Below are 26946 nucleotides of genomic sequence, written 5' to 3'. Positions count from 1 at the left end.
TAAACGGAAGGAATTTATTGCCGCGACGTGAAGAGGTTGAACGGCAAAACGCGTCTTAATATTATTTTTGTATCAAGTATAAGAAATTCGATGTCGTGGACTGTAAACTCGTTAGTGAAATTATATCGGAATTACCTTAAATTTAAAGTATTTTCCTCTATCATTTAAATTAAATATAATTTATTCTATATCTTATTATCGAATTAATTTTTTCTATTTTATTTATTCATCAAATTATTAATACTTGTTTAACTTCCTTCATCGTGTTTGTTGTAATATTTATCTAGCGTAATTTTGATTGCATCCTTTGTAAATTTAATAACGTTACTATTTTTTTTATAAAAGATTAACAAAGTAAAAAAATTAATTAACCTACTGGCAGAGATCAATATTCCTCCTCTTATTTCAGAGAATCATATATACAACTAAACAATGAACTATCTACCTTAGCTCATTCACCTAGTCGTTCGTAACGTGATAGTATGTTATTATCTCACGGAAGCTGCGCAATATTGTACGTTGATGTGTATTCACGTTGCTATCGTGGATCGAAGAGGGAAAAAGGTGGGATGAGATTCAAAGCTCGAGAGGGAACGATAAGAACGAGAAAAGCGTGAATTGTGAAAAGCTTGAACGCGCCTATCTCGAAAGAATCTTGCGGAAAGCAATGGCAAAAGGTAACAAAGCGAGGAAAAGTAGCACAATGTCTCTCAGTGGGCATCACTTCTTGGCACTTTGACTAATAATACTTGACATTGAATCACGATTTAATCTACGTACGATTGTAGCAGATATTTTACATTATACCCGAAAAATTTGAAGGCCCTGCTATTGACGATGTTCTTTTGGATGGCAGTAAAAATCGGGATAGGTCGAAATATACGTTCAAAATATCGTCAGTCATTGGGGGCGCGCGATCTTATGAATGGGGGCTTCATTTCGCGAAAGAGGTGCGAACACGTTAGGCGAGGTGTACGACGGAGTGCAGTGACGTGTCAAAAGTCGCACGTGAGATTGATGAGGGTCCCCCGGTGGGTGTTGCGGCTTCTCGTCTCGAAAGTCACATCTATTCGAGTCTTTATACGCGCATGGCACATGCCATGTCCAATGGATGCTCGTTTCAAAATGCGCGGTCGAGCGTGGACCAAAGTTCGATATTAGAGACACGAGTTTATCGACACGGGATGCGGATATATGTATATGTACGTGTTTTATGCTACCAGACTTCGCCGCCGCGACGATGTTGCTTCGTTAATTACAAACTCTCTTCTCTCTTTCTCTTGGAGAGAGATAGGAGGTCACACACGCATATGTATAGGAAGAACATATATATGTATATATTGTCCCCTATTGAAGTTCCGTGGATACGCTCGGCTGACCGGACGGCGGGTTTAGTCGGGTGCGGACACCCTGTAAATTCCACCCTAAAGCAGATTTCGTCGATTATCCAGAATGTGCTTCGAGAGGAAGTGTGAGGTGCAACAAGTTTTACCGTGCTAGCCGACAAGTGCTACCACGGTGTGACAAATTGCGCATAGTATTTCACATTTTGTGCTGTATAAGGAACGATATTGTAGAAATAAACGACGTCATTTAAGATTGTTATAACGCATAATACCATATTCTGTCTTTAATTAAACGTTAGAAAAGCTGCTAGGAATAGGAGATGGAGCTTTTCATCATCGAAACGTGAATTTGATTCTTTTCAAAATAAAACTTAAAACGTAAAAATTTTAAATGTGTGAAAACGTATAAGAATAACGATCTGTATAAGAATAATGTTTATTTGATTGTAGCACGTATCACAGATTCGAAAGCTATAATGGATGGAATCGCATAAAATTGCAAGCTTTTAAGTTTTATAGGTCAGAAAGACAATAGATATATATTTTACATTTCCTATTCACAATTCCATTATCTTCTATACTATCTTGATAATACTAAAATATAAATGCGCATAAGTATGTCATGAATTATCTTTGTGCATCAACGGAATTTATTTTGTTTCGTAATGTTTTGTCTGAACGGAAGAGCTGTCATTTTTTTTTATTTTAGGAAACGAGATGAACATTTTTGAGAGTATTTAATACAAAAATCACAATTATTTTATATCATAGTATCTATGTATTTCCATAATTAAGATAAAAAGGTTGCATAAAAAAGATATATAGATATAAAGATAGATACGGTAAAAATAATTGGACGTTTCTCTAATAAAGTTTCCTAAATTATAATATTAGACTTATTATTACTAAGATTTATATCGCTATTTCGTGTCCACGTACGGAACCTATTACCAAATCTAAACTTTGCAAGTAAAGCGCTTCCCGTCGCCGTGCAAAGATAAGTTGACGGTAGCCAATATTCAAATCAGTTGGCAACCATTTCCCGATCTAATCCCAGCACCGTGGGTGGTGCGGATGAACGCGAGATCACGAAAACACACCTGGCAATAACCAAACGGCGCGTGTGTGGCGGGCCCGATTTATCGGTTTTGGATAACCTGGTGACATTTACCAGGGCGGAGCAGTAAATCATAACCGTCGCACGGCTGACGTATTCGCCGATACACGAGAGAAAAGCGATGAGGATACCGCATCCTCGCCCGGCGCTATTGAGCCAGTAGATTAAAGGGTTCGACGATTTCGAATGGATTCGTCTTCCAGCCTCTCCCTCGCGAAGGGTGCTCCAAGTCGTTGTAAAATATCGCACGATTTATTCACAGCAAGCGTGCTCCTGACTGCCGCGAAGAGTACGCGATGCGAAATCGATGACTATTAATGCTTCGCGAGGAGGAGGGTTTTTGCAAATCCGTACAAAAAATATGGGTTATCGATTTGCATGAATTTATTTTTGCTATGGCTGATGAGTTGCGAGACCTTGAATTTTTATTGATACACACGTAAGATTTTTTCGAAGAAAATAGCTTCACGATATCTTTCTTATAAAATTTAAATATATTTCATACTTCAAATTGTATGAAAAATATATTTATTTGACAAAAAGAATATATATAATATGTATAATGAAAATTTTTTAAATTAAGAATTTTAAGAATTTTAATTTTAAGATTTTTAATATGACATTATGAGTTGATTTTATTCTGCATATCCATTTATGCCTTTCTTACAAATATTGCTAAATTATTTTTACCGCATCTAGTATTTTCTTAATAGAATTTCCTCTTAACATCGATTTACTTGTGGGGTGCTTTCTGTATTCAAACATGTTCGTCCATTTGCAATCTGTCTACAAAGCTGCAAACTCCAAACCGTTCTCCCTGCGCGTGAAGTTTCGGAGCGGCTGCGCTCAAATGCTTATCGATTGGCGAACGCAGTCCGAAACTGAAAATTGTAGCAAGAGTTCAAAGTGGAAAAATAAAATTGCATTGGTGCCCAGCATTCTAATGCGAGTGTAAATCAATTAAGTAATAAATTGCAAGTCGTCGTACTTCTGCTTGAAATAGTGAATTACTATTTCAACTTTTCGACGAATATATAATCTTTATAAGATAAGAATATAAATTATCGAAATTTACTCATTAATTATTCTAGTACAAAATTATATAAAATTATAATTGTGCAGTGAGTAAATAATACAAAAATATGATACTAATATACTACAATATTAGTGTATACACTGTCTCTATAATGTGGTTTATCCCAAGAAAATATTAGCGGTAAATATAGTCGCATCTTCCATTTTTCATTTTATAGTTCATTTTGGCAAACGACTTAACATCTATTTTATTTGATCGCACGATGTAGGCGTGATATAAAATGGAAACTGAACGATTCAGAGGCGACGAATAGAATGCACAATCTTTTCTTAGGAACGCGCCGAGTTCCTTCTGCGTGACATGCATTTATGTCACTCACCTTACGAAAGATTTATTTTCAACTTTTCGAGAGCCACCAACTTTACTGAAGAGTAGCTACCATTTTCCGAATATTTTGCGAGCGTTGCCACGAAACACATATAAATGCGGCATAATTCACCATTGTAAATCAAATTGTGCGCATTTTTATCATTTGTTGTTTACGGACATTGCATGTTAAGTATGAAGCAACAGATGCTGGAAGCACATTTTTTAGCGACATATATATTATTAGTATTATTTTTAAAAAAATTATATTAACATTTTTTGAATTTATACTATGAAACTATATTTATATTATAAAATAAATAAACGTATATACATATCTTGCATATAATATAACACATACAGTAATAAAAATTATATAAATTGCTAATATTATGTTCTAATATTTTTTAAATAATTGAATTTATTGTTGAAAAATGTGTCTATTATTGAGACTTACTCGTACAAGTGATGAAAGCACGTACGTTATCGATTATGGTTTCGACCTATCGGTTATAGACGATACACTTTTACGGTAACGATTTCGCTGAATTTGAGCTTAACCGAGCTGACACTATATCTCTGGACAATGTTAAAGGGTCTTGTAACAGTTTTGAGCCGCCGTGGTTGAAAGAGCGTTCCTTGTTCGCGCGGTTCTGGTAACCGAAGTCACTAACGAGAGGGCCGTCGCTTTTACAGAAATCTTAAGGATTGCCGATCCCGTCATTCTCAAAGTCTGACATCTCGTATAACGCAGGAATCTTTTTTTCCCGTCTTTTTTTACGGCGCAAGATGATCCGCTGTTTCATGGGTTGACAAGATAAATTGATACGTCAGCCCGAATGTTTCTCTTCGAGCACTCGTAAAGTTCGCTGACTACTCCAACCGCTTGTCGCACTTCAAAGCGGGACAAGGAGACGCCAAAGATCAAGATTATCTACGTTTCATAGAGCGATACTTGAAGAACAGCCGTCGATGCGCAAGCACCAAGCGTCATTCCTCTCGGAAAGCGCTCGTTAGTTAAGTATACTGATCTTAGAGTAGTAGCACCTTCGCGGAATTATTGATCGCTGATATTTTGATTCTCGTTACCATGCAGGAATGCTCTCTCACCCTCTCATCCCCGCGTGTCTCCCCTCGTCAGAATACTTGTGAATAATTCCGCAACTCCGCCAGGAGAAAGAGAGAGGTGACATCTCCTCCGCAGCTGGTAACCGAGATTAAACCGCATCCGCGGTAACCGCGAAACGAATCCTCGCGAGAATCGGTCTTTCAAATTGGAATGCACGCTGTCGCGTTCGATGCAAACGTAATACTCACCCGCGTATCGCGCCGTCGTAGATATAACTAGAGAATACCTGATACCGCCGCCGTCGACTATCGTTAAAGTGGTCTCGTAAACCCAAATTAAATTCGTTAATTTTTTATTTCTTAACACGACGTGTGTGAGTGTGCATTTTGCGTGCTCTCTCGTTTATTTTACCTTCGTTTTTTTCCCTTGGTATCTCATATTCCTTCAACGAGTTTCGTGTCACGAGATATGATTCAGCTTCAGGATTGATGTACCGCATCCAAATGCGGTTTATACAACTGAGTCGAAAGCTATTTGAGATAATGATTTGGGCTTTATTAGTTTAATGACGTAACAAGCGATTTGAACTGAATAGCGTTGTAATGTATGGTTTACATTTAATAATGTGCAGCCAACCCTTGCAATCATTTCAATGTTAGATTATTCAAACACAGTTGAGTTTGTTATTCTTGTTTTCATAAATATACTCTATATTGCACAAATAATATCGATTGTATAAATTCATATAATGGTACATAAATAAAGCCTTTGCCAATAAATGAGAAGATCTTTGCATATATCTTGAAAGAAGGGAGAAAGTTCAATAGATAAGAATATTCGTACGTTAAAACAAGTTAAACTTTGTACAAAAATTGCTATTACTTGGAAATATTTCTGCTCAATAAAAAGAAAAAATATATAAATTTTTTTTCATATTTGAATATGAATATTTGAGATAAAGTAGTTATGCATGTGTGTATACTAAAAAAGTAGATTTTTATTTATAAAGGATTTTGGTGCCAAATCTTTAAATATTTCATCAGCCTTGAATAATATAAAGCTGTTATCGCGAAATACATAATCTTTGTGTGTCGAAGCTGCGAGATATGTATGAATCTGCTACATATGTCGCGGATAGTCGCGCTTCAGTAAATACGGCTTACGCTTTTCTCACGTGAGACGCGGGTCTTTCCCACCCCGTGTTTCTTTTACTTTTCCTTCACCGTCCCGACTCGACGCAATCTGACAAATAAATATATTTCAAACCACCGTCCGCGAAGGAGCAGAATGGGGAATTCGATTATACGACATAGCGGTAGCAGCGGAAGAAAGCGAGACGAAACAAAAATCGAATCGTTCACGGAATGTAGAAAAGTTTTCTCCCTTCCGAAGGAAACTTCAAAGTTAATTTCAACGATACTAATTTATTTAAAACTTCAATTACGTTAGTCATTTCTCCCTTTTCTTTCAATTTATTTTAATTTTTACAACGTGGAGATAATAACATTATATATTTATTGATCGCTAAACCCTTAAATAGCAGGTGCTCTCATTTTCTCGCTCGATTGATATGATGCTCTACAGATCCCTGAATATCAGAAAGATTTTTCACACACAAAAAAATTTTATTTTGTTCATTATATATTTAAAGTAATTTATAAAGAGAAGAAATTTGACAAAAAATATCAGATTTCTAGTTTGTTTTATGAATAAAATAATCGAAAGGAGAGAAGCACGGAGCACACAGATTCATTCGTAATCATTGCATGTCGAGTTAAGGGGTTAATTTAGTTTTTCGTATTTCACGCGGGTTGCGCGCTACGTATTTGATATAAATCTGGATTGAGAGGGTTAACAGTTTCGGAAAGGATCCGTTTTATAATTCCGCGGAGGCCGCAACGGGCACATGTGTTTCCTACGGGCGTCGAACGGTTCTTACTGGTACCCTTTCAGAAATCGATCCACACAAACACGCGCACAAACCCAACAAACGTCCCCGCGCGGCAGTAATATATCACTCTTTAAGACCTCGCTTCGGGAGGAACTGTGAAATACGACGCACCAGCAACCGCGGCGAGTGTAGCAAGAGGCATTACACGTAGCGACGTCAGGAAAATCTTGACTGGGCTCCCGAGAGAAAATATTTTACTTAGAGGATCCAAGAGGTGCGAGCACGTGGAATTTATCGTCCATATTATTACGCATCGGCGAGCATCGTGTGTGTGTGTGTGTGTGTGTGTGTGTGTGTATGGGGACGTACTGTTCGAAAAAATATTTCGCTTTAATTCAGGAGCCCAAGCGCTATCGCGATAATACGAATTCGCTATCCCCAATGCTATTACCTATTTAATTCAGTTGTTTTGTCCGTGCAAAACTCGCGTAAAATTTGTTCGCTTCGGAATTAATGACGGTTATATTGTAATTTGTCACGTTACCGTCGATGAAAAACACGTAGCGCTGAATTGTTTACATTGGGTACCCCGCTTGCTATTGCAAATAAAAATGCAACAGCTCTCTTCGAAATAATTGCCACTTTCGCGCGGATGAATCTCGTATTCCTCGATTATCGATCGGATTCCCTTCGCGAAAGAATTCGCCGGCGGGCACTCGAAATTCTCGCCAGGCAGCGGTTCACCGCACGGGTTGCAATTCGCACGAGCATTCTCGTTAAGGGTGGCCCCTCGACACTTTATACACCAGGACCGATATACGCCGTCCCTCAGCCCATCACCATCACCCTCCTTCCGCTCTACTTTCCGCAAGAGTACGCACGTGGATCCGCATCTCGTGGAAAACAGGCGTCGCGGCGCCCGGTGCATCGTAACTAGAGTTGCAGCAAGAATAATTGGCACTTTGTGCGCGCGACTGCAACTCAATCGTGCGTTCCCTACGTATCCTACGAATTTAGAGAGAGCGACATCATCCGTTAATTTCGAAATTTACTAAACGATATTTCGAAAGTTATATTTGCAATTCAATTGGAACATTTTGATTACGGTTTATTCAGGAACTCGTTAAATCTTTACTGTTTAAAAAATTGTTTAATTTCAAAGGTTTACATTATTTCTCCATTGCATGCGTAAGGATATTAGAATATAGATTGATATGAAATAATATTATAAAAAAGTAATTTCGAAACGCGAAACAAAATAATGTTAAACATATTGAAAAATCCATTAAATTTGATTTCAATGAGTTAATTGAATATACATATATGTAGTTTTCCTTTCAGTTATTCGAACAATTCGACTTTTAATTACACTTTGTTTGCATGGACAGCAAAAGATTTAAATGTAATTTAAAGGGTGCAAACTTTTCTATTGGCACATCCCACTTTTTTTATTCTTCTCTCTCTCTCTCTCTCTCTCTCTCTCTCTCTCTCCCTCGATTCCGCAATTTTCCCATCTTTTGACTTTGCAGCCCATCCTTTTCAATGCCACGCCGTGTAAACTAACCGAGGTGTTGAAAGAACGGACGACGTGGAAGCGAGCGTTTTCCTTATTTATGGGCTTCTCGGAATTTTCTCGCGGACTTTAACGCCACTGTCACCTGTCTAATTTATGAAAAATTCCCAGGCCCGAATTTACGGAGCGTGAAGACGTAGATCTCCGTATGTACGGTGAAGAGAATGACAGAGAGACGGACGTTCTTGCTCCTCTTTATTATGATTTAATTCTACTGCCGCATGCCGGTTTGGCTACTGGCGGAAGTATAACATATTCTATCTGCATTGATAAACATCAATATGTGTATCCATTTTGCATTATATATACTTTTATATTATCCTAGATACGGGAAAAATATTAAAATATTTGAGCGGTAGATATAAATTTATGAATGGTAGTTTTCAATATTTTTACTCAAAATACTTTATTTTTTATTTTAAAAACTTTGCATGAATTTTAATTTATTACAACAAAATAATGAAAAAACAGATTTGGCAAATTTAGGAATATATATCGCTATGTTATTAAATATTTTCGACAATAGAATGTTATGATTTATGGTGGTGGAATGAAATTTTTGAAATTGAATTAATTTTCAGTTTGTTTCTGGATTATGTAAATATTTATTTTCACTGTGTGCCAACATAAGATGACTTAAAGAAATTAAAAGAGTTGACATATGAAATCATATTTATTTAATTTTATATCTCTTTATAATATATTTATACTTAAAACATAGATGCACTTTGACATAAAAAGATAAAAGCTAGGAACGCTGAAGAATCAAATATACAAATTTTTTGAAAAAATTGTATCTAGAATAATTTTTTTATTTTATCAGATTTATCTTTAATATATAGGATATTTCTCATACTGGCAATGAAGTATTTCTTCTCTCTATAAGTTGCTATATTTTTATTTATTTATTTAATTTATTTAATTAATTAATTAATTAATTTTATTTATTTAATTTTCATAAGAATCCATATTTTAACAAGTTACAATTAAATTAATCTCAATATTGTTCTTCAAGTATAATGAAATATATGTAAATATGATCGCGCGCATCAATTGAAATGTTTCGAAAATATCCGATGAGAAATTCTTGCCATGTAACAATGAATAAATTTTACAAATGCTTTTTCATATACTTACATTGTACGCTAAGCGTTTCATCTTCAAAGCTCATCGACACTTCGTGCATGGTGCACTGCCTGCTTGGCGTATGCAGCCTTGCCATACTACGTTGCCTTTGATCGATCGACTTATTCAGAGAGAAAGAGAGAGAACGCGTGCGCGAGAGAAAGAGATTTTTTTGATAGAATAATAGAAAATTAAAAAAAATAGTTTTTGTACTTATAAAACTGTTAAACATGAAAAATTAGAAGCGCAACAAGTAATATATTAACACGAGAAACAATTAAGAACAAGTCATTCATGAATCTTGCGGCAAGCTATTTTAGAAAGGCCTTCCATCTTGCATTTTCTGCAATTTTACGGCTAGCAAAAGATGTCGGAATTATGAAAAGCTTTCTTTGACGCAGTTGTTTTATTTGAAAACGGTAGCCAATCATCGATGTATCTCGGATTAACGTGTAATGCTAAAACGAATGGACAGTATTTTTTTCTCGCGTTTTTCATTCGCGAGTGCGGCAGTTTCCGGCATCGCGAGAGTTTAGTCATAACGATGATTTACGTGTCTCGTTTTGCTTTTTGTAATTGACACATCGAGCCAGATAGTGTGCATTGTTGACGGTTTTGCAAAACGAAAAGATTTTGCGAATAATCAACGCGGATTTGACGGAACACGTTTTGCAAAAATAACGTTTCATTTTTTCGGGATTATAATAAACGAATCGTGAAAAGCGATATTTACATTTATGATATTTTATATCACCTGGATCGTATATTTAAATGAATTTACAAACAGTTCCGGAGATAATATAGCTGATAAATCTCATGTGCATAAAGAAAAAAAATTTATATTCACGAAAAAAATATGTTAAAGCATTAAAACAACAGTGAATTTTAATATTATACAATTCGTTAATTTACATATTCTCAATAAATATTTAATAAATACACATGAATGAAAAATATAAAAATATGAGCTTATATGCGATTTTGATTTTATTACAACATTCAATATAAATAATTTTATAAATAATTATAATATTACATAGTGTACATTTAGTTACATAACTTTAATTACCATAATTTTAGTGTACTGACTGATGTTTTATTTCACATGTTTGAATTATATATGTTTTAATTTGAAATTTCTTATTTAAACAGATAAATCAGATATCTAAAAGAGCAATATATACTTTTTTACTTTTAATTCTATATTAATAATTAAAAATATGTGTGTTAATAATTTGCTAAAATAAAAATTATATTTATCATAATTTTATACAATGTACAAATAAAACATTTCTTTCAATTTCTTTCAATTATCGCACAAGAACTTTATAAAATAGATAGTTTGAAAATAATTGCAAACAATGAATAATCCAACATATCGCTGGCGAAAAGTTAAATATATCTATATTTACTTTGTAAATTCTTTAGTACTCTCTGTTTTGAACTGTATTGAAATTATCTAACGACTTATTCATTAGTTTGTGCATGTAATCTTGTAAATCCTTTATAGATTATAACGTATGATAGTCAACCGAAATTCAATTGTAGTTTAATAGAGTAGCGTGCGATACATTAAACAAGTAGCCAAACATTGATTGTCATAAGCCTTTCAGAGAAGCAAACTCAATCAATGAGCATGTTTATCAGGGAGACACGTTTATCATCGTTTCGCTGTTCTATTCGCAAGCTGAAACCAAATGAAACACTGCATCGTTTTGAATGCGCGGAGTGTATTTTACGAGCTTGCTTTGTTTCTCGGCCTTGTTTAGAAGAAGGAACTTTGATATGCGCACCGAGGTTGCATCGTTATCCAACTCACAGTATTTTCCGAAGCATCGATAAATTTTTGCAAACTTTCGCAATACCCTTATTTAAGGAACAAAAAGCAAGTGTGAGAGAAAATTATGTTTTGCATCTTTGTTTTAAAGCTGTAAATCAACTGAGAAATTGAGAGATCAGTAAAGAACAATGTTTATTCTCACGACGCTTGATTATATTTTTGCAAAAATCTTTCTTCAATATTGTACAATTGTTAGTAAATACAAAATAGATCATCTGATATATAAATTACGTAATTTTTATTGCAAACGAAAACTGTTAAATGATTATTTTGTGATTTTGAATAATAAAAATTATACCAGTTCTCTTCGTTAGTTATTTATTTAACTTATTATAGGCGGATGTAACATTCTATTCGTAAAAGGATGGAAAAGTAATAAGCCAGGATGTCGAACCGAGCTCAGTAAAATAATGTAGAAAGCACTTCGAGCGTTCAGAATGCGCTTTATGAGGTTGCTATGGCAATGTCTTTAGCGAAACTAGCATAATAACATGAAAGACATCTTTAACTTTTATGAATTAATAATATTATTTTTGTCGTCCTACTTTGTAACATACTGTTGGAAATGCATTCGTTTCATTTTATTGCGTGCTTTTAAAATTTCGTAATTTTAAATTCGTATAATTCTAGCAACGTTTAATTCTCAGAAAGTATGCCGAAATATTTTGTATTTTGAAGCATGATAAATATTAATAATTTTTAATTTTGTGTTAAAAGAAAAATTATATAATTTAAATATAGTGATTAATATATCTATGTGAAATAATATTGATATACATTTATTAGTATTTTGTTCTGCCGTATCGATAATATTAGATAAAAAAAGACGTGGTAAGTTGAAGAGTAAAAGAATTAATATAGATTATGCTAAGTATAAAATGGTAAAAAAATACAAGCAAGTATGTTCGATAAAGTTTCTTGAAGGTGTTGGAACGTTAAACTCATAAAACGCATCTTCCATGTTCGAGAGGTTCATTCTACGTTGTTCTATAACGTAGAATATATAACCTGCTTCATCTTTATACTTTATTACATCTGCATCCTTCGAACGTTGCCAAACAATTTTCTCAAAATCGCTTGCTTATCTCTTCTTATCTTGGAATTTCCAATACTAAGCATTTTTTATTGATATTTACTGGAATACACTCTCTCTGTTAATATTACACAATGGCAATATTGGTTACTTACTGACAATAAGAAAAATATTTGATTTATTGTGATAATAAAAAGAATTTAACATATGATTTCTATTGAATAAATATTTTTTTAAATAAATTGTTAATTAGTCATTATTTAAATGTCTCATCTGCTTTACAAGAATTATTGTGGAAAATACGATTAAGTTTATTTATAACTTCTGATGTTTCGACAAATCTGAACATATGTTGACTGCTCAAAGCTTGTAATGACAAGAAACGAAACGTCTCGAACACTCGAACGAAGTAATTCACGCAATTACCTAATAGACATTTGTAGACTTAGGAATGTATAGAATTTCAACACATAAAGTTGCGTTCTCGCCTTTCACACGTCTCGAAGCTCGAGAGTTTGTTCGCGACATTTCTTCTCTCGATGCCGTGTTTTTGGGTGAATGAAATTAAGCTCATACGTATCGACCAGACGTCTCTCTTCGCGTATTCTTAGATCGTTCTTTTGCTCCGATGCACATGGCCCTCTTACACTCGATGGTACTAAAGTTGTTGGTTATCTCTCGACCACGCCGCGATGCATCCAGAAAAAAGCCTATTCTTATATTTTTGTCATGCGTAGTTAATGCATAGCACATACAGTATAGAAGTATATTTATAAAAGGCAGATATTGATCCTAATGTATTTTATTCACACACAATATTTAAGTGATTGATAGAAGATTTCAAGGAATGCTTTATAAAACAAGTAATTACTTTAATTTTTCATCATTTCCTGTTTTGCTTTCACATAAGTCGCAATATATGAGATGAATAATAAAATGGATATTATTTGTATTTGAAGTTAAAACATAGTGAAAACACTGGCTTATGGAATTTCATTATTTTTCCTGTATTAAGAATTATATAAAAACGTTTTTAATATATATTGTTATTGTATATACATACATATGTAAATATGTAAAAGAATGTTTTTTCAATATTTTAATTTTGAATGACAGATAATATCTAACTATTTATTCATCTCACGTGTTGCGACGTATGCGTGAAAGTAATGCAGGAGATGACTAGGGAAATTATAAATTAAAATTAAAAATTGCAATGGGAAAACTCGTTCGATAAAGCAAAGAAAAAAGTTCGAATTATAATGGAAAAAAATTAATTTCCAGCTTATCGTTCTGCAGAACGATTGCTTGTCAGTTATTATTGTTCGAAAGAAAGAATAATGAAAGATTGATTATTATTCTGTTTACACTTTTATCTATTACAAGGAAAAGTAACATACTAATAACATTTGGAATGTACAATTTAGCATTAAATAATAAATAGCGTCGCGTTTACTGTCACATGATCGCGTCAACCGTAAATCGCTTTGTGATCGCGTTTAATAATTTTCTTATATATATTCTGTTACAGATTCGGAATGCGGCATATGAATTACATCCTGAAATACGAAGACACCACACACCACGCGTCTCCAATAAGATAGGTAAGTAGATTGGTTTTAGAATTCTTCGAAACATAATTTTTGAAGTACGGTTTCAAAAAGTTCATCGCATATTCTCTTATCAGATTTTCACAATAGTTATATAGTCCAAATTCTCTTTTATTTTCCCTAATATTATGCTCTACCATGCTATCAATTTTTAAAACGCACGCTTATTAAATTATTAAAACATAAAAAAACTATATATATTTTATTCAAATACTTGAAATAATTTCTAAGTCTCCTTCCTTTCAACAAGAACATATTAAGGCAATGGTTTTTAAATTATAAACGATTGAATAGCGAGCAAGCACTTTCCTAAGTGAATTAAATTTCAGAGATGCAGATATAGAGATAACTAAATAATTCTGTTAGTGAACTTAACCTAACTTTAAACAAATTTTGTGTTTTAACAAAATTTTTATTTATAAAGATGATACGAAATCTAATACGAAAAATTAAAAATTTTTAACAATTTTAATAAATGACAATTTTTTTCTTAAGAAAAAATTCACATTTTCGATTAATTAAAACATTTGATGATTAAATATTACCCAATGATTAACGGTATGTCATTAAAAAATATCTATTAATATGAAAATGCTACATATAAGTATATGAAAATGCTTATATTTTTATTTAAAATTTTGATCATAATTCGAATTTAAATTGTTATTCTATTTTTTATATCATATTTCACACACATAAATGCGTTAGAAAAGTATCAAATTATTCTGACACATGTGTTATGTGACTATCATTTCTAAGATGCATTTATTCCGTCTTATAGTTAAAAAAATTTGAAGCTTTATTATTTATATATTTTTTTCTCATTTTTTTTTCAATTTTATTTCTATTTTTCGAAACTTCTGAATATTGTTAACTTTAAATACAAACAAGAAAGGGAGAGAGAGAGAAGGGGGGGAAGAGAAGGGGGAGGAGAGATAATTAATAAATAAACTTACTCTCCAAGTGAACCGCTGTCCTTGCTTCTTGATTGCTCCGTATATTCACTTGCGCAGATACAAATCGATCGAAGAAGCAACTAATCACTCGCGTTCTAATTAACGTGACACGATAATCACCTGTCACATCGTACGACACTCCCGATAACCGTATATACGTGGTATGTATATTTAAAAACAAATAAACAACACGAAGGCCACTTCTCACGTTCGCTGTTATTGATGAACACGAAAAATTTTAGACTTTACGTTATTGCATAAATGTCGCCTCGTAAATAACGCCTCGAGACGTACAAATATCGGCCACGAAAACATGAAAATAGCTACTTACTATCACGTATCTCAATTAATGCGAGCGTTGCTCCGATTCGACACTAAACGAAGTATTTCATTCGTGGACTGGATTCGCTCTCAATGAGCTCTCAAAACATATCGAGATGAATAGTAAATAATCATCGAAATTCCGTGAGACTAGCACAAGGTAATTACGCAGATAAAAAACAGCGAATACTTCTCGTTTCGTTATCAAAGTATATCAAATGTCTTATAAGAATTTATAGAAAGCACGATCTATAATTTGTGTAAATATATTAATCATTTTGTATTCGACAAATTATCTCCAATCATTCTGATATCTGTGTACCATCTGATGCGTGAGTTTTATCATTCGTTAATATATAATATAATAATTTTTAATTAGATTATATATGTATACTTTAAAAATGAAATTATTAAAAAATAAAATATATTGATGATAATAAGAAAAACATGACACGAAACAAATAAATCAATGAAGCAATATTTATGTATAGATATAAAACTTGTGCTTTTAAAAATAAGCTTGGATACAATTATAATAATAGTTTATTATGATAAATTGTTCATCAATTATGCAAATGTGATGCATAAATTCATATTGGTATGATTGATTATTCATTCATCTTGTCGATAATTTTGATACCAGTGTGCCATAAAATCGATTGCAATTCGACATGCATGAATCTCGATTTTCGCGAATATTAAATAATGAATAATGCTAATTAATTGAAACTAAATATACCAGTAACTAGATCATTGTTAATGAATGTTGTGTAATTCATGCATATTTTATATACTTTCGATCGTGAAATACTCAATTATAATAAATCTACTTTCGTCTTTCTGTTATTCGCACGCAATTATATGTATGTCTATTGATTTTATATATTTTTGCGATATTTTAGATATTTCATGCGTTGAAAATATTATACAATACGAATATACATCTCGAATGTAAGGGCGAGTGAAGCTAAACGAGCTAGTGAGGCGCGCGAAAGCGCGCGCATGCGCCGATCGGTCGCAGCGTCGATGCGACTTTCCGAAGTCCCCCACCGCCCGGCTCAGTCGCGCGCCGACCATCGAGTGAGGAGTGTGTTTACGTTCGCGCGGTTGATCGCAGTCGTCCTGACTTTCCGATAATAAGCCGAATTCCATCCATTTTCGAGAGTGTCGTGAACTCCGACGATCTCGCGATGTAAATAAAACGGTGAGACGGCAGTGCAAAGTTCGCGTTCGACATTTTGTGATCGGATCGCGAGCGCGTATCGCGAGCGACGTGTTGGAGGCCGTGTATCGCGTACAACCAAAAACCGGAAGCGGAACAGTTACATTGTCGCGTGCGGTCGTACGATTCTGTCTGTGATTCTAACGATTTCGGTGATATGGATAATGCGTACGTGCGTATTACGGCCCGTGCCGTTGTGGCCGATCGAAGTGAGACGTTATTACGTCACGCGGTCTGAATTGGCGGCAATTCGAGGCATCGGTGTGAAATTGGCGCGAGTGCAAGTCGACGAAGACGCGTCACTGGACTATCTCGGCAATATGGCGTATCGCGGAACTAGCCGGTGTCTTCAAGCTTGATCGAAGTAGACCGGCCGGAATGATCGATCCGAGTTCGACGACTTCGCGGCGGGTGACCCGTTGATGTCGGATGGCGGTATCTTGATCTCGTGCGCGGAGTCGATGACCAAAGTGTGCGGGTGGTGCGGTATGTCGGTGCGCTAGCAACGATTGTGCGGCGTCGTTGTAAAAGTTGACTGATTAGTGTGACGATGAATTTAATCAGTGCAACGGCGAGGAGGCGGCGAATAATGATGATCGTGTTGGCGGTGTCGTTGCTGCTTCTTCGGGCTCATCGGGTAGCGGGTTCCGAACGTTTGGGTGAGTCATGTTTTTTTTTTATATATCTTTAGATCGGGGGAAATTCCGAAACACTATTGTGGTTCCTGTAAAATTCAATTTTCACGCTGCAGGCACACGAGTGTTTGACTCGTAACAAATACAAACTGTACGAATTTTTAGTTTTAGCTTGGAACATTCCTTTTTTTCTGTAATATTTTTATACTCCTTTTCTAGTTGTTATATAAAATTTAATATATTCCAAAGAAAAAAGAGTTCAACGAGGAAAAAAGTTGCTTTTAAAATTTTAATTAATTCTTACATGCTTTCTATAAGACGATAATTCTTCACATGCTTGTCTGCAAATATCCGTCTTATATGTATATGTAAACCACGATTGGCGTAAAATATTTATTATTTATTATTTGCACATATTGCATACATACATCATGTATTATATTAAGCGAAAATTAAGTTCTACCAGATCAATTTTTGTTTTACGAGGCATAATAAATAATTAAATAGTACGATATATTTTTTATATTAGAAACGAGAGAACAAAAGAGACTCCGTAAAAAAATATTCACAAAAATTCTAAACCCAAAAATACAGAAATTTTCCGAGTGCAGCTCCCTTGATAAAAAAACTCCTTTTACAAATTCTAAATATAAAAATTTATTTGCTCGTATTTTAATTTTTATATTTTAATATTAAATTATAAAAACTATATTTATTAACTATTTTATGTTTTAAAAATTACTTTAAAGAGAAAATTATCTACTCAGCTTTTTGCTTTTTAATTCGGATAAAGATGACAAAAAAAAAAAAATATATATATATAATAAAAATGCAGGAATATTAGAAGAAAAATTTTTGTTCAGCTTTAATGCGAAAATTTTAGATTAGCTGAATTAAATTGTGTCACTAATTACTCTGGCTGAAGGTAACGTCATATGCGTATAATTAAGATATTAGAGAGTAAATTGAGGGAATTGCCGTTCGGGAGATGTTGCATATCGCTTGCGTTTAGCTTCCTCTTTCGCGTTGCCTAAGGCGCTGTGCACGTAGCCCTGCAATAATTAGTATAATCAGGCTTAATGATGTTAAAATCGATATCTCGTCTCGTGACATCGGGGCAGAGTTGAGCGATTACGCTCTTTCGATTGAACAAATTCGCGTTATAAATCATGAATTATTTTGACGCGCGAATTAGTTGCGACTCAACCGCTCGTATAATTAATTCTAGCATGTAAAATCGTTTACATATAGATAACAGTTGTCGAGCGCATTTTATGTCCGCGCGCACATTCGCAATTAAACGAATATATCGTGGGATTTGTAAGAACCATCCGGTTGTATCCGGCCACTACTATGACAATTTACGGCTGTACGTATATCGCGATTGCCGATTTGTTGGGGGATTAGCGATTTAATTCGTAATAATTAAAACTGAAAGAGATAGATAAATTTAACGCAATAATATTTGAAAAATTTTAATTTTTTTTTAAACTCTTGTAGAACGACATGATTATTAAACGGAAACTTATAAACTTATGAATCTGGTCAAATTTTCAAGTTGGAATGTTGGAGCATTGAGTGGTAAACCGCTGTGGAATTTCAGTATACAAAGTCGAAGTATTAGGGTTATAGGTTAAAGTTATTAGCAGGAATTCCAAAAGCGTTACATAGGAGCTGAGGTATTGCCTCCCGCAATATAACTTATAATTTTATATAGATTATATAGATTACGCAATTAAATCAATTAATCATTTATTTTTAGAAAATTACTTGAGACGACGAGTGTGTCACAGAAATATTTTGAAATACACATTTCTATACGAATTATTATCTGGTGCTCGAATAGTGTACACAGAGAGAATTTTCTCTTAGAATTTACCCTGAAAATCATGATAATCGTGAGACAATATGGTATGGAAAGAATTTTATGAGAATTTCTCTGACACAATAAAAATAATAATATCTATCACAAATAAAATATAAAATATATTTGATTAATTTTACTATGCAGTTTAGTAAAATTAATCAAACATATTTTATATTTTATTGTGATAGATATTATTATTTTTATTGTGATGAATATGGATGAATATTAATCAGAGAAATTCTCATAATAACCATATTGTAAATACCATATTGTCCCACGATTACCATGATTTTCAGGGTAAATTCTAAGAGAAAATTCTCTCAGTGTAGGATTAGTGTATCAGATTAATGCTTGACGATTTATTTAAGATTTTTCGATTCTTCGCTAATGCACATTTGGCTCGTATTTCGATTGCAACGCGAAGCACCGTTGAAACCAGAAGTACTCTCCGTTACGTCTGAAATACTAGATGATGTCAATTGATCAGCGGGCGCGATCGTAAAGTTGGTCGGAGGTGCACCGTCATGTAGGTGCTAACGTGTGCGAAAAGCAAGGAAGAAAGGAAAAAGAACAAGGCGAATAAAGACGGGAAAAGAATGGACAGTGCATTTACGCGAGACGACGAATAGCCGCGGGAAGAAAGCGCGTAATTACGCTCGTAAATCTATCGGATGTTTTCCAAGAAAAGAAAAAGAGTCCCCGCGCCGATGGCACTTTATCGATAGTCCGTGCGTTTGATCTCGCTCGTAAATTCTTATTATAATTGGAGCGATTGTAGCAACGGTCGGAAATCGCGATTGGCGACGATCGTCGTTGCGGCTGCCTCAGTAGTTTGAAAAGTCGTCGCGTTATCTCTATAAATCGTTCAGAAACGACGGATGCCCGCGGGCTTACGTATGGTTGAAGTTTTACAGATTCGCATGACCGATTACGAAAAAAATAAGGCTAGGAGGAGCCAGCGAAGAAAGAGCTTTTGCTACGTAATGTGAGCACATTCGGTTTAAAGGGCTCGACGTAACGATCTGTAAAAAAGTTACCTGAGAATATAGTAGATATTCTGAAATCTATATATGTATATAGTTTCGGATCGTGTCTTTGAGAGATTATTCGAATCAGGTATATGTGTGTAATGGGATTTGCCGGATTAAACATAAACTTGTAGAAAATGTCGCGATATAACTGACGGAAAAGATTTGTGCTCTCGGACAATGCTTTATATATAACGTAATCTTGATTATCTTGCTTGAATATCTTTGTCGTTTTCTACTATAAATTGCATAAAATCTGTACGAAATGAGGTCACGAACTGCAGGCGGGAATGCGCACCTATCTGCATTTCGCCGGGAACAATTCTTCCGTAGCCATAATTCAGCGCTGCCAGCGAAAAAAACGGACAAGTCGTAATTTTCACTCTTTCGTGAAATAGATTCGAATATTCGAAAATTAATGCAAGATATTTTATATTTCGCAACAGTCGCAACGATGAAATACGAGATCGGTCCGTCTGTGCGCTTCGTGTCGAAAGCTGCGCGAATATATAATTTCGAATGAGATCGGAATTTTCTTCTCATCTCGTCTCGATATCTCTACGATGGGCTACTTTGTATTTATGTAAGTAACAGTGCACCAATTATCTATAATTTATGCAATATTTGTACCCTCTCTCCTTCTCTGTTGGAGGAAGGGGAGGGGGTACAAATATTGCATAAATTATAGATAACTGATGCATTGTTACTTACATAAATAATATTAAATATTCGTTGTATATAATTAATTTCCTTATTATTTAAACTAAGTGGTAGCAGATTGCTCCGAAATCGCTTACCGTTCACATTAATATACATGAAGCTACAGATGCTTGTATGAAGTAAAATAATAGCTTGCATGCATAATTAGCTGCTTTATCGTGCAGTTTCAAAAGTCGAATATGATTAAATCTATCCTGTTTTGATCTCCATTTTCATCGTTATCGGCATTTCGATTGTCTTTTAATAATTTAACAAAATGTAAAATAAATTCATGAATTTAACATTACATTTATTTAAGAAATTGTTCGGAATTGCATCATTTAGAAAATTCAAAACGATTTCCCATCAAATATTTTTTTGAGATATTTTATTAATTTAATTTATTACTTTATATATGCTTAAAAAAATATTATTTATCGTATCATATATCGTGTTTTTGACTCGCTTGAATGATGTACATACATGTTTGTCAATACGCGCGTATCGCAGGTGAATTTATGATCGACGTGGTAAACGTGCTTTTGTCGTGTTACTTTCCTATTGACACCTTCTCTTTCTCACCCTCCCACATTCAATCTCGCACATTCTTTTCGGGATAAAAGTTTCGACGGGAGAGCACTTCGTTTTCAAGCTTTCCTATTTCCGTTTCCACCCTCGTCGCCTTACGGTCGCCGCAACAGAACGCCTATTTCTCGACTTCCCGATTCAGCAAGTCGCATAGGAATAGGTAGCACTGCTCAACTACGGTTTATAGTAGCGGTCTACTTCGCGGAAGTGCATTTTACCTATCGTCGGGGCCGGTTCGTCTTTCTTTCGAGTTGAAAGCGCGCCGAATCTACGTATCTGGCTCCGTGTAAATATCCGGTGTTGCATGCACGTTTCTACATCGTTATTTGTAATGTCGAGACTGTTTTTCGTAATACATATTCGGCAGTTGCGATTTCGGGTAGCGCATTGTATCTGTGCTTTTATTTAACAGCAAGTTCTTCGTGTGTTAATAGCGAATATTATTTTTGAAACGAATCTCATAAATTATTGACACTTTATCGCTCAAATTTATCGATTCTCTTTTTCAATTTTTAACAGTGAATTTACGTATTTTATGTATTCATTTTGAACATAAAATTTTTATCACTTTTGCCGTGTACGATTGATCGAAATTAAATTTCGCACGATTAGTTTAATCTTATCCGAACTAATTTCGATTTTCTATCAATATTCTTGAAAACAAATAGAAAGATTGGAATCAAAAGTTAGTTGCTTTGCGATTCTGGCGAGCGAGATAAGCGCGGCAGCATGTTTTAAACATTAGGATGCAAGAGGTTAAAGTTCACTCGAGATGCAACGGATGTGTTACAACCAAGTTGCGGTAACTAGATTCGTGATTTTGCGATGATCAAAATCCGTCTTGTCAGACAAAAAACCGACGTGACGTAGAATAGAATTTCGTTTCGCTCTTATATTTTTTATAAATTATCGTTCTCTCTGAAAGTGTCGCGCGAGCTTTTCGAAACTACATGCACGTATGCACATGTGAAGCGCAATTGTTTATAGATTGGTACATCATCGCTCGTACATCGCAAATTAGCGTAATTTCGGTTGATCGGAATTTATGGCCAACTGACCGTATCTGTTTATCTATTTAGCGACACACGCGGCAACATCTACGATAGATAGATAAATAGATAGATAGATAGATATAATTCGCGATGCATGTAATTAACGGGGAATTATTCGGGTCGTAGCAATCGCGGCAATCGCGCGGATCATTTCTCGTCGCGTTTATATCCCTTACGATTGATGAGGTGGCGTTCGTAACACGCGAATAACTTTGCGAATTGAACGTGAATCAGGTGTACTTGCTGTGAGATAATTATTAGCCGTTAATTTGCAATCGTTGCTATTTGCCTAATGCCTATCATATATGCACACTCCGCACACTTGATAATTTATTAATAATAATGTATGCATAAGTAAACGTGACATGCTCGTCAACAGAATTTGGGGAATAAATTCACCTGATATAAATTTTGTCTTGCAATTGTGCAATTAGCGGGCTAATTGTGATTTCTACGAAGTGCTTTCGAAATACCTTCATTAATATTTACTTCATTAATATTTACTTTGCGCGTATTATTCTTTTTATTTTTATTACAAATATTATCGCGGTGAGAAATCCAATTGTTTTAACGCATTTACCAAGAAAATAGGAAAGCGGTTGAAAGTTAGTTTTGTTTTTGTTTGTACAGATTTAGTTAAATTTATAATTAGTTGTGTTGGAAAAATAAATAAAATTACGGTAAAGATTATTCTATGCATTTTAAACATAATCTCTGCGGCTTACAACTTAGATCGCTGTTAATTGAAGAAGTTGATATGGGCACTTGGCTTTTTAAGGCATCCAAAATTCCGTAACTTTTGTTAAATAGCTCTGCTCAGCTGACGCTGGAGCGAGTTCCTCAATTAGGATTTCTAACTTGGAGAAAGCTAAAAAGATTACGCAATTCACGGTGTTTTCGTCGAAACTATTTATTACTTTCGGTTGGAGAACTTGGTATGATATCGGACTGATTTATTTTAGTACGTCAAATGCTACACGTTTGCGATCATTTAAATAAAAAATAACGGCAAATTTTGTTCATGCAATTAAACAACGGTATTATCATGGCGCGTATCACGAACTATTTTATGCTATTTTCTATTGTTTATACATGTTACACACTGCGTTACTTCGTAATTTGAAATAATGCAATTTTAACAAGCCATAAGGCTCATTGTTTTAAATCCGTGCGCGTGATACAGTTTTAAAAGCTGCATTATCGCGTTAAATGCACATTTGTTACACCGGCAATGGTAGAAATTGAAAGCTGAAGCTGGCAGAATATCCTTTCGCAGGACAAATTAACCGATGCCAATCGCTTTATAAATCTGAGCGTATACTTGATAACCACGTATCACTATTTTGTGTCCATTTTACCGTAAGCTATTCGCAAATTTATTGCGGCTATAGATCTAGTCAAGCTTTTCACACAGGCGCACCACGCGCTTGCTACGCTGCTATTTAATGACGTTACATCGCATCCGATTAATCAGATTTGTCCTAAAATAGCTGAAAATATTCAAATATTCAGCAGTGACGAAAAGTGCAGCTTATATTAAATAAAAAAAATTATGCCGCGCGTAACATGGATTTTTGCTATACGGATTAGCTTTTATATCGGCTTTCGTCATCCATCAATATGTCATATTGAAAAGTTCTGCAATATTGTAAAATATAATATTTTATCAAGAGACACGGTAATGTCTCGCGCTAATACGTTATTAATGTGTCAATTTTCATATTTCTATATCATTAATAATTTGACGATATAATAACGCAACAATATACTTAAAAAAAATTCCATATTTGTTATAAAATATTTTGTAAATTGATGAGATATTTATCAACATACACATACAAATACATACACTTCTCTCTCCCTCTCTTTTTCTCCAGCTTAGAATTTTATTTAAATACTTGTTCGACGTCTTTGTTACGTATATGGACGTACATGGACATAGTTTGACGTAACATCGCTATTTCCATGAGAACATCGGGAAGAGTTTGCACAAAGAATTAGGTGGAGCATGCGGGCGGGAAACGGGGACAGTAACTTCCCGAAAACCGGGAAGAGCAGGGTGGCGCGCAATGTTGCCACCGGGATGCGGCTCTGAATCATGGCTACATCTGCCGTATATTAGTTTCCATTTCAGTTTCTCCAACTCTCAAATTCTCCTCCTTCTCCTCCTCCTCCTCGCGGCGCTCATCTGCGTTCACGCTTTTCCGGTTTACACGCGGAAGCGGCAACGTGGTTGTTCCGTGGCGTCATTACGCAGCTACTTAAAAAAAAAAAATATCCTAGCCCCGCAACTGCTTAATTAGAGATACTAGCGGTCTAATTATGCTCGTGGATGGTCTGTACGGAGTAGGTTGTTTCGTGCACATAGCCTCGCGCGGTGGAGAATTTTATCTGGCGGTTTTCCACGCCGCCGACCAACGGCAACTAATTTTTACATGCATTTTACGCGAATACGACAACGTATGTTTTGCTGTCGTCGTACGAATAAAATTGTCAGAGTCGTTTAGCGTAACGATAATTTTAAACTGTTAAATGGGGACAGCGGAGTCTTTTGATAGCCTTTATAATGGTCAATTTTTTTACTTAATCGCCGTTATTTATTTGCAACTACACATACAGAGATGGAGAAATTATTCACTTATAGTATTAAATTTGACATTTATTTTGCGAATTTTCGATACATTTTTTATGAGATTTTATGAATGATTCAATTTCTAAAATTTTTATAAGAAGCTTTTCTTTGCTTTAAAATTAAATCACTCCGTGTTTTTTTTTATAATTATGTGATTTGTATATACATATATACATATGTGTGCTGAGCACGTACTCGCCATATGTTAGCTATGATCTCCTAGAATCAACCATCTCAAAAACTCCAGGTATCTCCCAAGGATAAGTCTCTAGGAGCTAATATCGTTGTTTCTGAATGCCTTTAATAGCCAATGTTGCGACTACTTTACCGCAAATAGTCTGCACGATGACACTTTCATGAAAGGAAAGTCAGGGTAAAAGCATTATAAAGAACTATCGTGAGGAGCATTCTCGCAAGATTGTGGCGCGTGAGACGAAACAGAGATAAGCTTTTATTGAATGGAGTAAGAGATATATTTAAGCGGAATCAACTCTGCGATATCATTTTTTTTAAATAAAATTATTCAATTTGCTGAACACAGCGAATATATCGCGCATTCGAATAATTAAAGCTATTCTACAAAAAATCGTAGGATTTGTCTAATTGGTTATTGAATGCCGTAAAAGACATAAAAAAATTAAAGGCGCAGACAGTTCTTATATATATATATAATTGCATGCTCAAGCACGTTTCCAGCTTTCCAATCGAGCGCGATGGTGAAAATAAAGTAAAATACGCGCTCCACCTTTAACTTTTTGACTTCTAGCAAAGAATAACCGGCGTATTTTATTTCATGGCAGAGAAGTACATTCGGGAATGACGACGTATATGTAGATTCACTGACGACGTGCATCGCGACGTGAATTTGAATGCGAGAAGAAAGATAGTACGCATAGAAGCATAGGATTTTGTTGAAGAGTCGGTACTTTCAAGCCTCTCGGAATTAATGAACTAGAAAGATCGGATCAATATATTGTACTTCTTTGTGGAAAAGAATATGGTTTTTTGGTATCGCAGAGTATGTCACGGGAATATATTCATATCGTAATAACTGCACGAGAACGTTATCATGGTCGGCGAATTTACATTACTGTGCATTAAGAATGCAATTGTGGATAAAACGCGTTTCGTGCAATGGTCAATTTTCTTTGCATTATTTATATCTTTTTTCTCTCGTTTGACAACTCGTTTTTCTCACGATTGACTAAATTACAAGAGTTTGCACTTAACCTTAAGTAGCTATTGCTGTAAAAAGCAGCTGTATTGCAAGGTTCTTCGAAACACATTTTGTCCAAGAGCGATAATTTTACAAATAATATTTATTGATGCATAAATCATTTTCAGTATTTTTTATACCGATAAAAACGTAGTATCTTTAAAATGATATAAATTATTTTTTATTGTTATTTATTTATATATTTATATTTTTATTATTTTGCATGTGCAATAATATGAAAAATAATATGGAATATTAAAAATCAATAGCTGCATTGGTCGAGACCGATTATATCATATAATAAAATAAATAAAAACTTGCATGTTTTAGTGTTGCTTTATAGTTTCTTATTTTTGCTGCGAATTTTTCGTCGAGTAAAATTTTTTTAAGGGAAGATTCTGTTGTACGAACGATATTCAGCTCATTGACCAATACATACTTCGATTTCATGCTTCATGAGACAATAGGACAAAGAGCGTTATATATATAGACATTTTTCTTATTTTTCTATTCTTATTCTTATTTATAAATAATGCTTTGCACCTACTTATTTAACAAGTCTATTGCTCTTCTCAACAAGTATGTTGCCTTTAATAAATTCAATATCTCGAATAGATTTTATATTTTAATATGACAAAAATGGAAATTATAAAATAATAGCTGATATCTTTTTAGTATTTCATGCAACGAGCGCGCGCACGTGTCCTATATAAATTACATGATT

The 26946-nt window shown here is 34.4% G+C and overlaps 1 protein-coding gene across 7 annotated transcripts in view; it reads left to right on the top strand.

The window, feature by feature from the left end:
* LOC145935406 (uncharacterized) overlaps positions 1 to 26946 on the top strand; it is a 344338-nt gene that overhangs the window by 163510 nt on the left and 153882 nt on the right. For 6 of the 7 annotated variants that reach the window (XM_083036783.1, XM_083036739.1, XM_083036748.1 and 3 more), the window contains exon 1: positions 16359 to 17164. Coding sequence is in view for 5 of the 7 variants with exons in the window: in XM_083036739.1 (XP_082892865.1) it covers positions 17056 to 17164 (109 nt within the window). In the remaining 2 variants the exon portion in view is untranslated. Of the gene's footprint in view, positions 1 to 13927; positions 14001 to 16358; positions 17165 to 26946 lie in introns of those variants that run through there. The other variant, XM_083036756.1, reaches the window with a different exon arrangement.

The sequence above is a fragment of the Prenolepis imparis genome, unplaced genomic scaffold (assembly GCF_030444845.1).
Source record: "Prenolepis imparis isolate NDT839.2.m4 unplaced genomic scaffold, iyPreImpa1.0 SCAF_1, whole genome shotgun sequence".
NCBI classification, from domain to species: Eukaryota; Metazoa; Arthropoda; class Insecta; order Hymenoptera; family Formicidae; genus Prenolepis; species Prenolepis imparis.
This window is presented reverse-complemented; position numbering and strand designations above follow the sequence as displayed.